At 41.4% G+C, this 15001-nt stretch overlaps 1 protein-coding gene across 1 annotated transcript in view; it reads right to left on the bottom strand.

Annotated features, from left to right (window-relative positions):
• Positions 1-426: 426 nt before the first annotated feature.
• The window catches only part of LOC120998925 (vomeronasal type-2 receptor 26-like), an 87798-nt gene continuing 73223 nt past the window's right edge, over positions 427-15001 (bottom strand). The window contains exons 5-6 of the mRNA XM_040429804.1: positions 2118-2991; positions 427-475 (exon numbers count right to left, since the gene is read on the bottom strand). Of these exons, the coding sequence (XP_040285738.1) occupies positions 427-475; positions 2118-2991 (923 nt within the window). The remainder of the gene's footprint in view (positions 476-2117; positions 2992-15001) is intronic.

Raw genomic sequence — 15001 nt, 5'->3', positions numbered from 1 at the left:
ATCGTAATAATAAACAGTCAACGTGTGATCATAAATGTATAAACGATAATAAAGAAATAAATTATTGAAGGGGTTACATTGGTCCTAATAAATGTAGGAGTCGGAAGGGGAGCCAAGCCAATACGGTCCAGGAGGATTAAGGTAAGTTGTGAAATAACCAAACACCAGATTGTCCATAACATAATGCGGTAACATACAGGCGAGAAAATAATTTACGTGACACCCTGGTTCGGAGCCATTATGGAGGTATGAATCCAACTAAAGCCTTTGGATCTAAGGGACCAAGATGGGGTTTCCGCCCTTGTGGTGTTTGTGTAGCTTGTCCCAACATTGAACGTACAAATACATTTACAGATGCATCTGGCAGAAAGAATTACCAGATCACACATGCAATTACCTGTAATACCATTGGGGTTGTGTTTGTGGCTAGATGTCCATGTAATGTACATCTGCTCTGTGTTTGGTTATTTCAAAACTTACCTTAATCCTCCTGGACCGTATTGGCTTGGCTCCACTTCCGACTCCTACATTTATGAGGACCAATGCAACCCCTTCAATAATTATTTTTTTATTATTATCGTTTATACATTTATGATCACACGTTGACTGTTTATTATTACGATCATGTATGTCAATGATTGTGTCTTTCTTTCGTTAATCATGTATTTCACACATGTACATAATATATAATCATGGTTTGTCGGTATAGATTAGGTATCACCAATTACCCATTATTATTTATGTATATATCATAATGATGTATTCACCATAGGTTTGTAATATCATATCAATATTTATTCAATCATGATTCCATATGAGCAATCGTTTTTTCTTACTGTTTGTTTGTTTTCACGGTATGCTGCACTTACCCTTTTGCATGTTCACGCTCACCACCACTCCCCCTGTCACGGTTTGCACTTCGCACAGTAGGCACTATTCACTTTTTATTATTTTATCCACGTCATTATCCCTATTATTATGTATTTAATTCATGTATTGATAGGATTATAAGGATTGCTAAGTACGGGGTCCATGTGAATATCAATTCTAAGTATCAGCGCCTGATCCTGTATGACACAGCCCCATACTGTTCTTGGTTGCAGACGCTCAGCATTCCTGATGTCTGTGAAGTCTCGCGATATCTCAGGGAATGCGGCTGTGGAGCGCATAACGGAAGTTCGAGTATGCGTTTCACAGCCGAGCGCGGCTTGGAAATGCAGTTTTGTGCTTTATTGGGTCACTTACTTTCTTTACTTTATTTTATATGGGTATAATTTGTCCCTGAGCGGACCCATGTGTTCTGATGTACTCTTCTGTTAGCATTGACTGATATATATCGCCCTGGATATTTGGGAGGAAGCACTGTCATGCGTTCAACTGTGGAACATATGCCAATACATTTCTTTAAGCCAATCATAGTCCCCTTCTCCCATCTGCTTTTAATTGAATAGCAATCAACAAGGTATAAATGAACACAGGAACCAATATCGTGTTATCCCCTGAGGAAGCTGAAAAGTGAAACGTACGTCGGGGTGCAGGCACACTGGTCGATATCTGAATGGTACATAGGGCTATATTTGGTTTTTCTTATATTTGCAATCTATCTTTGATCTATTGTTATCTTTGATACTTTCATTATCTATTGTCTTGGGATCTACATCTTGTTAATTGCCTTTGCACTAAGCACTTTATATTTAACTTAACTAGTTATATTCACTTTGTTGGATGATAGATTTGCATGCTACATTTGACCTTGTTAGCCCCTCTGTGATATGTCATGTTAACACTGAACCACTGTTTCCTCTTTATTCATATATGTATTTGCCGTTGTTGTGACTGATTTTTTATATTTATTACTCTGATATTAAATTAATCAAGATATTGTTACCCAGTATCTGGTTATATTTTTGTGGGGGTGTTTTGTACCTTGGTTTGGTGTATCTGATTGTGTCTTTGGCCAAATTTGAACCTAGAACTTCAGCATTTCAAGACACCAGTGCTAAATAGTGAACCACAGAAGATAAGGATAAATAGGGAAGACTGACTAATTCTAGCATTGTGGAGATTTGCATATAATCATAATTCTCCTCTATAGTCGTGCAAAAATTAGATTAGGCTTTGTGTTCAATTCTGGTCTCATTAGAATAATGTAACATTTGGGAATGAAGATACAGCCCAGAAGTCCAGCACTGGAAGATGAGATGGCAAAAATTTCCACAGTCACCATGTATTTCCCTTTGGTGCTGAGATAGGTCGGGATGAACGAGATCCACACACTGCAGAAGACCAGCATGCTGAAGGTGATATACTGAGCCTCATTGAAGGTGTCTGGAAGTTTCCTGGCCAAGAAGGCTACAATAAAGCTCATCATGGCCAGAAATCCAATGTAGCCAATGGACAAGTAGAAAGCAATAGCAGATCCCTCATCACACTGTAATATTATCTTTCCGACTTCTATTTCAATGTTATAATCTGGGAATGGTGGAGAGAAAGACAACCATAAGACACAGATCACAACCTCTCCTATTGTACCAGTAATGAGTAATGATGTAGACAGATGTCTCCCCAACCACTGCCTCAGTGTCCTGCCTGGTTGAATGGTCTGAAAAGCCAAGACTACAGTCACTGTTTTAGCTAAAATAGAAGATTCTGCAAGACTAAAAATTATCCCAAAAGTCACTTGTCGTAACAGACATGACATCCTTGTGGGACGTCCGATGAATAAGAGAGGACATAGGAATGAGAAGAGCAGAGACAGGAGCAGGATATAGCTCAGGTTCTGGTTATTGGCTTTCACAATTGAAGTGTTCTTGTGCTTTATAAATATCCCCAACACAACGACTGTCACAGAACAGAAGAAGAGATTGATAATAATGAGAGATAATCCCAAGGTATCTTCATATGACAGGAAGTCAAGTAATCGCGGGATACAGGTGTCTCTTCTCTCATTAGACCACTGGTCTTCAGGACACTCCAAGCATTCTTCCATATCTGTAGAAGAGAAAGAGAGGAAAAGTTAAGAAAACAGAGGCAATATCTGAATGTAAATGCATAGATATCTGTATACAACACCTTGGCAAATTATGAACACATTGTGTGTAGAGATGAGTGAATTTACGAAAAATAAAATTTGGCTGCTTCGCCGAATTTCACAAAGAAATTTGATTAGTGAAAAATTACTTCGTCACGAAGCGCATAGCGGGCGCAATGATGGGGAATGGCAATCGCACCGTACCTCGTTATTGAACCTCTCAGATGCCTCTTTCATCGCTGATCGCAGCATCTAAGTCTGCAATTTAGGCCTTTCAGCGGTTAATCGGGTTAAAAAAATACCTTATCCATTTGCTTTCATAGAGGCCGTCGCAGCCATCTTGATTGCAGACACCGCCTAAAATCTCGCAGTGATGTGATGACTTGATGACGTCATCATGTTGGCAGGGTGTGATGATGATGTCACCATGCTCGGCCAGCGCACCCTCATACAACACCCTGCACGAGATTTCAATCAAAATGTCCGCGACAACCTCTTTGCGCACAAATGGATGATGTGAGTATTAGTGATGATCGAACATGCTCGGCCGAACACCTGTCTCCTTCCCGCAGGTTTCTTACCTGCTACGCAACCACTATACATGCAAGGAAGTACTGGCACGCACTGTAATGCCGTAGCCATGTTGGCTACTGGCATTACAATGATTGGCTGGCTGGAACGCGTCATTGGGTTCTATAAAGCACCCGATGACACGTGTTCGGCTCAGTGTTAGTCAGGGAGAGCTGAGCATAGGAAGGGAAAGACAGTGTAGGGAGTGTTATTGGAAGATTTTTATTATAAAAACTTTTCAGAGACCTAAAAGTCCTTTTAAGGACTATTGTGTGTGACAGCAGCAATATACACTCACCTTAAGAATTATTAGGAACACCATACTAATACGGTGTTGGACCCCCTTTTGCCTTCAGAACTTCCTTAATTCTACGTGGCATTGATTCAACAAGGTGCTGATAGCATTCTTTAGAAATGTTGGCCCATATTGATAGGAGAGCATCTTGCAGTTGATGGAGATTTGAGGGATGCACATCCAGGGCATGAAGCTCCCGTTCCACCACATCCCAAAGATGCTCTATTGGGTTGAGATCTGGTGACTGTGGGGGCCATTTTAGTACAGTGAACTCATTGTCATGTTCAAGAAACCAATTTGAAATTATTCGAGCTTTGTGACATGGTCCATTATCCTGCTGGAAGTAGCCATCAGAGGATGGATACATGTTCTCATTCTGTTTACGCCAAATTCGGACTCTACCATTTGAATGTCTCAACAGAAATCGAGACTCATCAGACCAGGCAACATTTTTCCAGTCTTCAACAGTCCAATTTTGGTGAGCTCGTGCAAATTGTAGCCTCTTTTTCCTATTTGTAGTGGAGATGAGTGGTACCCGGTGGGGTCTTCTGCTGTTGTAGCCCATCCGCCTCAAGGTTGTGCGTGCTGTGGCTTCACAAATGCTTTGCTGCATACCTCAGTTGTAACGAGTGGTTATTTCAGTCAACGTTGCTCTTCTATCAGCTTGAATCAGTCGGCCCATTCTCTTCTGACCTCTAGCCTCCACAAGGCATTTTTGCCCACAGGACTGCCGCATACTGGATGTTTTTCCCTTTTCACACCATTCTTTGTAAACCCTAGAAATGGTTGTGCGTGAAAATCCCAGTAACTGAGCAGATTGTGAAATACTCAGACCGGCCCGTCTGGCACCAACAACCATGCCACGCTCAAAATTGCTTAAATCACCTTTTTTTCCCATTCTGACATTCAGTTTGGAGTTCAGGAGATTGTCTTGACCAGGAGCACCCCCCTAAATGCATTGAAGCAACTGCCATGTGATTGGTTGACTAGATAATTGCATTAATGAGAAATAGAACAGGTGTTCCTAATAATTCTTTAGGTGAGTGTATATTCTGTATTAAGAATGCTATTATTTTCCCTTATAACCATGTTATAAGGGAAAATAATAATGATCGGATCCCCATCCCGATCGTCTCCTAGCAACCGTGCAATATAGAGCATGCTGCAATTTTCACGCAACGCACAAGTAATGCATGAAAATCACTGCTCATGTGCACAGCCCATTAGAAATGAATGGGTCCTTAATCCCAATTCTTCTTAATCTCTTAACCAATGATATTGTGGATGAGATTGGGAGTATAGCTTAATTGTCAGATATTACAGGAAGACTTAGAGAAGCTGGAGCATGGGCAAGAATGTGGCAGATCAATTACAGTACTGATAAATGTAAGGTAATGAACAGTGGCCACAGTAATTATATAGCTATATACACATTACATGGAATAAAACTGGGGTCAACAGAACAAGAAAAGGACCTGGGTATTCTGGTAAGCCAAGCAGCAGTGCTCAATGTCAGGTGGAAGCATCAAATGTAATATTACCCCTTTATAAATCCCTCATGAGGCCACATCTTTTTTTTTTTTTTTATAGAATATTTTTATTTTTCCCTTTCATCATATAAAAAATTCAGAAACAAGACATAACAATAAACAATACTACAACAGGACATGCACGAAGATATTTCCTGTATATACACATACAATTGTTACTCGCTTATCCCTGTCCTGTTTCTTTTCTCATGTCATACATATGCAAAAAAGCCAATATAACCCCCCCCCTCCCCCCCCCATGGTTGTCTTGACGGTTACCGCAAATAGAAAAAACAAAACCAAAAAAGAAGAGGTTGATTTCATGATCTCATATCAGGGTTTTTTTCCTTTTTCCTCTATTTATTTATGGGTACCGGCATATTCGTATCTACGTACCCTCCCACATAGGTTCTTCCATTCTTCGATATTTGGTGGTGTGTCCGCCCCCCACTCTCTAGCCACTACGACCCGCGCCAGCATTAATCCTTTGGCCCATTTCATTTCTATTTCTCTATCGAGGCCTATTTTCCTGATATATCCAAGCACCGCTATAGAGATCTCCAGTGGAGCGGAACACCCAGTCGATCTGGTCAGCTCCCGAAAAACCTGACTCCAATAATCCTGCATTAGGGGGCAGTACCAGATCAAGTGGGTGAAATCCGCGTTATCCATCCTGCACTTCCAGCATCTAGCGTCCCTTGTTTTATACATCCTACTCAGCACCCGTGGGGTGATGTAGGTACGATGGACAATAAAGAACTGTATCAATCGAAAATTACTCGATACTGTACTTCTTTTTATACTTTTATAGATACATCTCCAATCTAGAGAGTTAGGTTCCACTTCTAGTGCCCATTTTTGTTCACTGTTAAACTTTATCACTCCCCCTAAACCCCTTTTAATTTTTTTATATATCTGTGATATTGATATTTTGGTCCCCTTATTGAGACAACAAAATTCTGCAAATTCTGATTGTTTGGTGATTAAATACTCTTTATTCTCAGTGGTGTCGAATGCGTGTTTTAACCGAAAATATCTAAAACGTGTGAGGGTGTCTAGTTTTATGCTAAGCCCTAGTTCTTCTAGTGTCCTGAGCTTTCCTTTTATCTCAATCTGTGAAATAAACTTAATACCATTTTTTTCCCAAAATACATAATCATCTAACTTCTGAAACTCGCCTAAGTTTATATTCCCCCATAGAGGGGTAATCTTTAATGAGTAATTTATCCTCAATAATTTTTTGACATTCACCCATATCAAGTGCATCATATTGCTAATAGGGCACTTCTTACCCTTTAATTTCAATATCCCGGCTTCCAAGACACTAAAAATATTGTATTGGAGACCTACAAACTCACCCACTAGATACTGACGTAATCTGTCATCCTCTGTCATTAACCATTGTAGCTGGGATGCGTAATAGTAGCCTCTGAAGCAGGGCACAGACAAACCACCGTCTTCTTCATCGAGCCATAAGTATTTTTGTTTGAGCCTGACCCTTTTTTTCCCCCATATAAGATCATTTATCAATCCTTCCAGTACGTTAAAAAGGTGGTCACCTATCCAGACAGGACATGAGGATATAACATAAAGGATCTGCGGCAGCAAAATCATCTTAATAATAGCGATGCGATCTGCCTGTCTTATCAGTATTTTTTGCCAGATACTTATTTTATTTTTGACCCTTTTAAGCAGAGGGGCAAAATTCAATTCTATATATTCCTGAATCCTCGCACTAATTTTTATTCCAAGATATTCCAGTGCATCTGTGGGTTTCAATATTTTAACATTAATATCCGTTCTCCTGGTTTCATAGCCAATTGGGAGTAGCACTGATTTCATCCAATTCACCCTAAAGCCAGAAATTTGGCCAAATTGGTTTACAGTTCGCATCAAGTATGGAACCGTCGTCGCCCCCCCTTTCAAGAAGAACAAGACATCATCCGCGTATAAACACATTTTATCTGAAGCGCCCCTACTCCCAAACCCCCTGATATTATCATCTGATCGCACCTTACATGCTAACGGTTCAACGAATATGGCAAACAATAATGGGGAAAGGGGGCACCCCTGCCTAGTTCCCCTTTGCAATGTTATCGATTCAGATGTCTCTCCATTGATTTTGATCCTTACTTTCGGATGTTGGTAAAGTAGTTGTACCCATCTAATAAATTTTTCCCCCAGGTTTAGCTCACGCATTATATTCCAGAGATATGCCCACTCCACCCTGTCAAACGCTTTTTCTGCGTCCAGTGACAGGATGGAGTGGGCGCCCTCTCCACTCATCTGTATATTAAGAAGGGCCCGGCGGATATTCATTTGAGCCTGACGTTTCGGTATAAACCCCGATTGATCTGGGTGTACTATTCCACCTATCACTTTTTTTAGGCGATTTGCCAACAATTTGGCACATATTTTAAAGTCTGTGTTGAGAAGAGAGATGGGGCGATACGAGTCCACCTTACTCTCGTCCTTCCCCTTTTTCCCTATCAGGGTTATTACAGCCTCTGAGAGGGAGGCCGGGAGTTCACCCCTGTCCATAGATTCATTAAGGACCCGCAGGAACACTGGAAGGATAACCTCCCCATATCTTCTATATATCTCGAAGGGGAGACCATCCAGCCCGGGGCTAGAGTTACCCTTTATCGATTTCAGAGTATCACATAATTCCTCCAATTCTATTGGTCCATTCAAGTACTCCCTGTCCTCCTCGGAGAGAGTAGGGAGCGAGACCCCCTCTAAAAAGAGTTTTATGTCTCCACCGTCCCCCACTCCCTCCGAGGAGTAGAGGTCCCTGTAATATTTAACAAATTCCTGCTCAATTTCTCCCGGGCTGGATGTTATCACCCCATCTCTCCTCTCAACACGCTTAATTCTGCCGTCTCCCCTTTGATTCTGTACAATGGTGGAAAGCAGTCTACCTGGTTTCCCAGATTCCCCGAAATATCGGGCCCCCTCGAAAAACACTCTTTGTTGTGCCTTATTCTCCAGATAGTTATTTAAAGAGATTTTAGACTCTTCTAACTGAGCCGTCGTTTCAGGGGAATTGTTAACCAGGAGATCCTCCTCTAGTTTCTTTATTTTATCGCATAGCTCCCTCTCCTTTTTGGCGAATTCAGTTTTTAAGCCCTGAATTCTACCAACGAGGATGCCCCGTAAATATGCTTTAAATGCATCCCATACATACCCTATTTGTGCAGATCCAAGATTAATTTTCCAGTACTCCGCTAAATCAGCGCTAATACTTTCATCTTTATTTATCAGATTTAGCCAGTGTGGATTTAGCCGGAACACTCTACATTTTGGTTTAACCGTTGTTTTAAATGTCAGGCAGATTGGGGAGTGGTCTGAGATACTATTGACCTCATACCTCATTTTTGATATCTGCTCTACCAGTTCTGGGCTAGCTAATGCCATATCTATTCTTGACATGATTTTGCTCCCATGACCAAACCAGGAGAACGCTCGCTTGTCCTCATACAAATACCTCCACACATCTATTAACAGCAGTTCTTGTGATATTCTTTTAAGAAGTGTTGGTTGACTTGTCCCATGTTTATCATTTGGTATCACCGAGTATCTATCTAGAGAGCTATTCATAACGCTGTTAAAGTCTCCCATTACCAGTATGGGGCATTTACCTCGCGACTCTGCAAACTCCACTAAGCTATTGATAACACATAGTGAAAATGGTGGGGGTATGTACACAAAAGCTAAAACACACAATATCCCGTTCCACTGGCAGTGGAGGAAAACATATCTGCCCCTATCATCAATCTTCTGATCTAGTGGGAGGTAATCAACTTTGTGGTGGATATATACACTAACTCCACATGAGTAGGTAGAGAAACATGAATGATACTGGTACTTGGCCCATTTCCGCATTAATAAGTATGTCTTATCCTTAGTGTTATGTGTCTCCGTCAATCCCACAATTGCTGGGAGGTGTCTAGTAATAGTATCAAAAACCATAACCCTCTTAACCTTATCCCCCAATCCTCGTACATTCCATGTTAGAATCCTACTCATGTGTGCCTTCCACCTGTGTTTTCGTTCTTATCTTCATTAATAATCCCATCAAGACAACCATCCCACCCGTAGCCCATCCTCCTACCCCCCCTCCCCTGGAGGGGATTTTAGATATTTTTCTAGGCCAGTTGCTATACTAGTACCCTTTCCTCCGCCCGGTGAGGAAGTGCCCACGGATTTTCTACTGTAATTTTTAGGTGGCATTTTTTCCCACATCCAGCACACAAAAAAAGAGAAAAAGCGAAAATGCACAAAGAAAAAGTATCAGGTAAATACCGCACAATCACAAGGCAATATAGGCAGAAAGGCCGAAAGATAAAGGAGGGGTATGTCCCATCGACGCAGTCCAGAATCGGGCCAAAGCCAACAGCTCTATTTACCAGTCCACACACAAAAAAAAAAAAAAAAAGAGAAAAAGGAAAAAAGAATTGTCCGTTTTGTTCTTCCTATTGAACAACGGGTGATATCCAGCGGCTGGGTTCAGGCATATTTGGGAGAAGAGGAAAAAAAAAAAAAAAGGAAAAAGCAGCTCAGAAGGCACTGTACCATACCATTTATATTGTTATACCGTCAGGTGCACCACACAAAGGCACATAATATATCGGTGGTCTCCCAGGTCACCCGATATTTAGAGACCCTTAAAGAAGGCAAGTTCAATTTTCTGGGCGGGCACCTATCCTGCCAGGGGTACCTAACACATTAGGGCAGCTTTGAAAGCCTCCAAGTGGCTCCAGGTGTATACCCGCTTGCGGTGTGTACCCGCTTGCGGGCCCCCCTTAACAGCAGTATCCCGAACCCACTGGGCGACGTTTATAATACTGTACAGCCTGATTTCAACGGTACTCTGTAATGACCATCAAACTTCTTATCCCAGATTCTCCCAGTAGTTATTCCGGCAGAGGGAAAGAGCAAATAACCCCCATCATCATACCGCCTTCCTTCCCTGCTTGCGTCCTCAGCTTCACATCACCAATACGCCGCTCCATACACCGCCAGGAGAGCAACAGAGTCGTGCTGCATACAGAACAGTCTCCCAGTAACGCAAGGCTCACTTCCACAGGCTCACAGGGATCACTTCCGCATTCCACAGGGTTACAAAGTTACATCACCGCTACATCTCGGCTCCGCTCCGCTCCTGTGGTCACGGTCTCCCTGACTCCTCTCAGCGGTTCACCGGTAAGGTCTGTGGATCATTCAGAGGCTCTCCATGCCATGCGTGTGCCTTCCATAGAGAGCAGCGTGCCGAGACGCCAACAGCCTGCACGAGGGAGGAGAGAGCGCGGCACGTCTTCACGTCATACCGCTACGGCCCTGAGGCCACATCTTGAATATGCAATCAGTTATAGGCATATAGGAGAGCTAGAAAGGGTTGAGGGTAGAGATAAGTGAATCGATTCTAAACAAATCAGTCTTGTTATGAATTCCACGAAAAATCTTAAACAAATCTTTACCCCTTCTACACCGGGCCAGTTTTCGCCCTTCTGCCCAGGCCATTTTTTGCAAATCTTACATGTGTCAATTTATGTAGTAATAGCTTTGGAACACTTTTATTTAGCCAAGCCATTCTGAGATTGTTTTCTCATGACACATTGTACTTCATGATATTTGAGTCAATATATTTCACCTTTATTTATGAAAAAATCCCAAATTTACCCATATTTTTGAAAAATTCGCAATTTTGAAAATTTTAATTTCTCTGTTTTTAAAACAGAAAGTCATACCTCATAAAATATTTATTACGTAACATTCCCCATATGTCTACTTTATGTTGGCATCATTTTGTAAATGTCATTTTATTTTTTTAGGACGTTAGAAGGCTTAGAATTTTAGAAGCAATGTTTAAAACCCACTTTTTAAGGACCAGTTCAGGTCTGAAGTCACTTTTTGAGGCTTACATAAAAGAAACCACCCAAAATGACCCCATTTTAGAAACTACACCCCTCAAGGTATTAAAAATGGATTTTCCAAATGTTGTTAACCCTTTAGGTGTTCCACAAGAATTAATGGAAAATGTAGATGAAATTTCAGAATTTCACTTTTTGGGCAGATTTTCAATTTTAATCATTTTATTTTCCGCTAACAAAGCAAAGGTTAACAGCCAAACAAAACTCAATATTTATTGCAAACAACAAATCCAGCTCACCCTGTATGTCGCATTCCCAGCGCACGGATCCAACCAGGTGGGTCTTGTGTTAGCAGTAAAAAAGAAAGCTTGATCCAGCACTTGTGGGATAGTTGCTCCAGCTTTATTGATGAAAATTGATCACATACTGTGGCCCCTTCAATACTTATTGCCCTGATTCTTTAGTTTACAGAAACACCCCATATGTGGTCGTAAACTGCTGTATGGCCAGACGGCAGGGCGCAGAAGGAAAGGAATGCTATATGGTTTTTGGAAGGCGGATTTTGATGGACTGGTTTTTTGACACTATGTCCCATTTGAAGCCCCCCTGATGCACCCCTAGAGTAGAAACCCCCAAAAAGTGACCCCATTTTGGAAACTACACCCCTCAAGGTATTCAAAACTGATTTTACAAACTTTGTTAACCCTTTAGGTGCTCCATAAGAATTAATTGAATATGGTTATAAAATTTCAGAATTTAACTTTTTTGGCAGATTTTCAAATTTTATAAATTCTTTTCCGCTAACAAAGCCAGGATTAACAGCCAAACAAAACTCATTATTTATTGCCCTGATTCTGTAGTTTACAGAAACACCCCATATGTGGTCGTAAACTGCTGTACGGGCACAGAGCAGGGCGCAGAAGGAAAGAAACGCCATATGGTTTTTGGAGGGCAGATTTCACTGGGATAATTTTAACTTGCCATGTCCCATTTGAAGACCCCCTGATGCACCCCTAGAGTAGAAACTCCAAAAAAGTTACCCCATTTTGGAAACTACAGGATAAGGTGGCAGTTTTGTTGGTACTATTTTAGGGTACATATGATTTTTGGTTGCTCTGTATTACACTTTTTGTGAGGCAAGATAACAAAAAAATAGCTGTTTGCCACTGTTTTTATTTTTTGTTATTTACAACATTCATCTGACAGGTTAGTTACGGACGCGACAATACGAAATATGACTACTTTATTTGGTTGTTTGTTTTTAGTTTTACATAATAAAGCATTTTTGAAAAAAAATATTTTTTAGTGTTTCCATATTCTGAAAGCCATAGTTGTTTTTATTGTTATGTAGGGGTTCATTTTGTTCAGTATGAGATGACGGTTTGACTGGTACTATTTTAGGGTGCGTATGACTGATCGCGTGCTATTACACTTTTTGTGATGTAAAGTGACAAATGGCTTTTTGATACCATTTTTTTTTTATGGTGTTCACCTGAGGGGTTAGGTCATGTGATATTTTTATAAAGCAGGTCGTTACGGACGTGGCAATACCTAATATGTATACATTTTTTTTATCTATTTAAGGCCCCTTTCACACGGGCGAGTTTTCCACGCGGGTGCAATGCGTGAGTTGAACGCATTGCACCCGCATTGAATCCAGACCCATTCATTTCTATAGGGCTGTTCACATGAGCGGTGATTTTCACGCATCACTTGTGCGTTGCGTGAAAATCGCAGCAAGCTCTATTTTGTGTGTTTTTCACGCAACACAGGCCCCATAGAAGTGAATAGGGCTGCGTGAAAATCGCAAGCATCCGCAAGCAAGTGCGGATGCAGTGCGATTTTCAAACACGGTTGCTAGGAGGCGATCGGGATGGGGACCCGATCATTATTATTTTCCTTGATAACATGGTTATAAGGGAAAATAATAGCATTCTGAATACAGAATGCATAGTACAATTGGGCTGGAGGGGTTAAAAATAAATAAATAAATAATAATTTAACTCACCTTAATCCACTTGTTCGCGCAGCCGGCATCTCTTCTGTCTTCATCTGTCAGGAATAGGACCTTTGATGACGTCACTACACTCATCACATATTCCATCACATGATCAATCATCATGGTGATGGATCTGTACCGTATTGTACCACCTGGTTTAATAGATAAGCAATTTTATTACACCTCAATTCTCAAATTGGGGTGAATAAGCTGTCTACTTCTGCTATTGGGGTGTTCGCCTTGTTTAATAGAAAAGCAATTCTATTAGGCATTTATTCTCAAATTGGGATAAATAACCTGTCTTGTTTTGTATACTGTATGAGAACTGCTTGTCACAGTAACTGTTTCACTACCAGAAAGGACTGGCTATACATGTTGCTGCAATGTACAGTGATGTACAGTCGTGGCCAAAAGTTTTGAGAATGACACAAATATTAGTTTTCACAAAGTTTGCTGCTAAACTGCTCTTAGATCTTTGTTTCAGTTGTTTCTGTAATGTAGTGGAATATAATTACATGCACTTCATACGTTTCAAAGGCTTTTATCGACAATTACATGACATTTATGCAAAGAGTCAGTATTTGCAGTGTTGGCCCTTCTTTTTCAGGACCTCTGCAATTCGACTGGGCATGCTCTCAATCAACTTCTGGGCCAATTCCTGACTGATAGCAACCCATTCTTTCCTAATCACTTCTTGGAGTTTGTCAGAATTAGTGGGTTTTTGTTTGTCCACCCGCCTCTTGAGGATTGACCACAAGTTCTCAATGGGATTAAGATCTGGGGAGTTTCCAGGCCATAGACCCAAAATGTCAACGTTTTTGTCCCCGAGCCACTTAGTTATCACTTTTGCCTTATGGCACGGTGCTCCATCGTGCTGGAAAATGCATTGTTCTTCACCAAACTGTTGTTGGATTGTTGGAAGAAGTTGTTGTTGGAGGGTGTTTTGGTACCATTCTTTATTCATGGCTGTGTTTTTGGGCAAAATTGTGAGTGAGCCCACTCCCTTGGATGAGAAGCAACCCCACACATGAATGGTCTCAGGATGCTTTACTGTTGGCATGACACAGGACTGATGGTAGCGCTCACCTTTTCTTCTCCGGACAAGCCTTTTTCCAGATGCCCCAAACAATCGGAAAGAGGCTTCATCGGAGAATATGACTTTGCCCCAGTCCTCAGCAGTCCATTCACCAAACTTTCTGCAGAAGATCAATCTGTCCCTGATGTTTTTTTTGGAGAGAAGTGGCTTCTTTGCTGCCCTTCTTGACACCAGGCCATCTTCCAAAAGTCTTCGTCTCACTGTGCGTGCAGATGTGCTCACACCAGCCTGCTGCCATTCCTGAGCAAGCTCTGCACTGGTGGCACTCCGATCCCGCAGCTGAATCCTCTTTAGGAGACAATCCTGGCGCTTGCTGGACTTTCTTGGACGCCCTGAAGCCTTCTTAACAAGAATTGAACCTCTTTCCTTGAAGTTCTTGATGATCCTATAAATTGTTGATTGAGGTGCAATCTTAGTAGCCACAATATCCTTGCCTGTGAAGCCATTTTACTGCAACGCAATGATGGCTGCACGCGTTTCTTTGCAGATCACCATGGTTAACAATGGAAGAACAATGATTTCAAGTCTGCCATTTTAACCCAATCAGCCTGACATAATGATCTCCAGCCTTGTGCTCGTCAACATTCTCACCTGAGTTAACAAGATGA

Source organism: Bufo bufo, chromosome 4 (genome assembly GCF_905171765.1).
Source record: "Bufo bufo chromosome 4, aBufBuf1.1, whole genome shotgun sequence".
NCBI classification, from domain to species: Eukaryota; Metazoa; Chordata; class Amphibia; order Anura; family Bufonidae; genus Bufo; species Bufo bufo.
The sequence above is the reverse complement of the archived record's forward strand: the minus strand, read 5'-3'. Positions and strand labels throughout refer to the sequence as shown.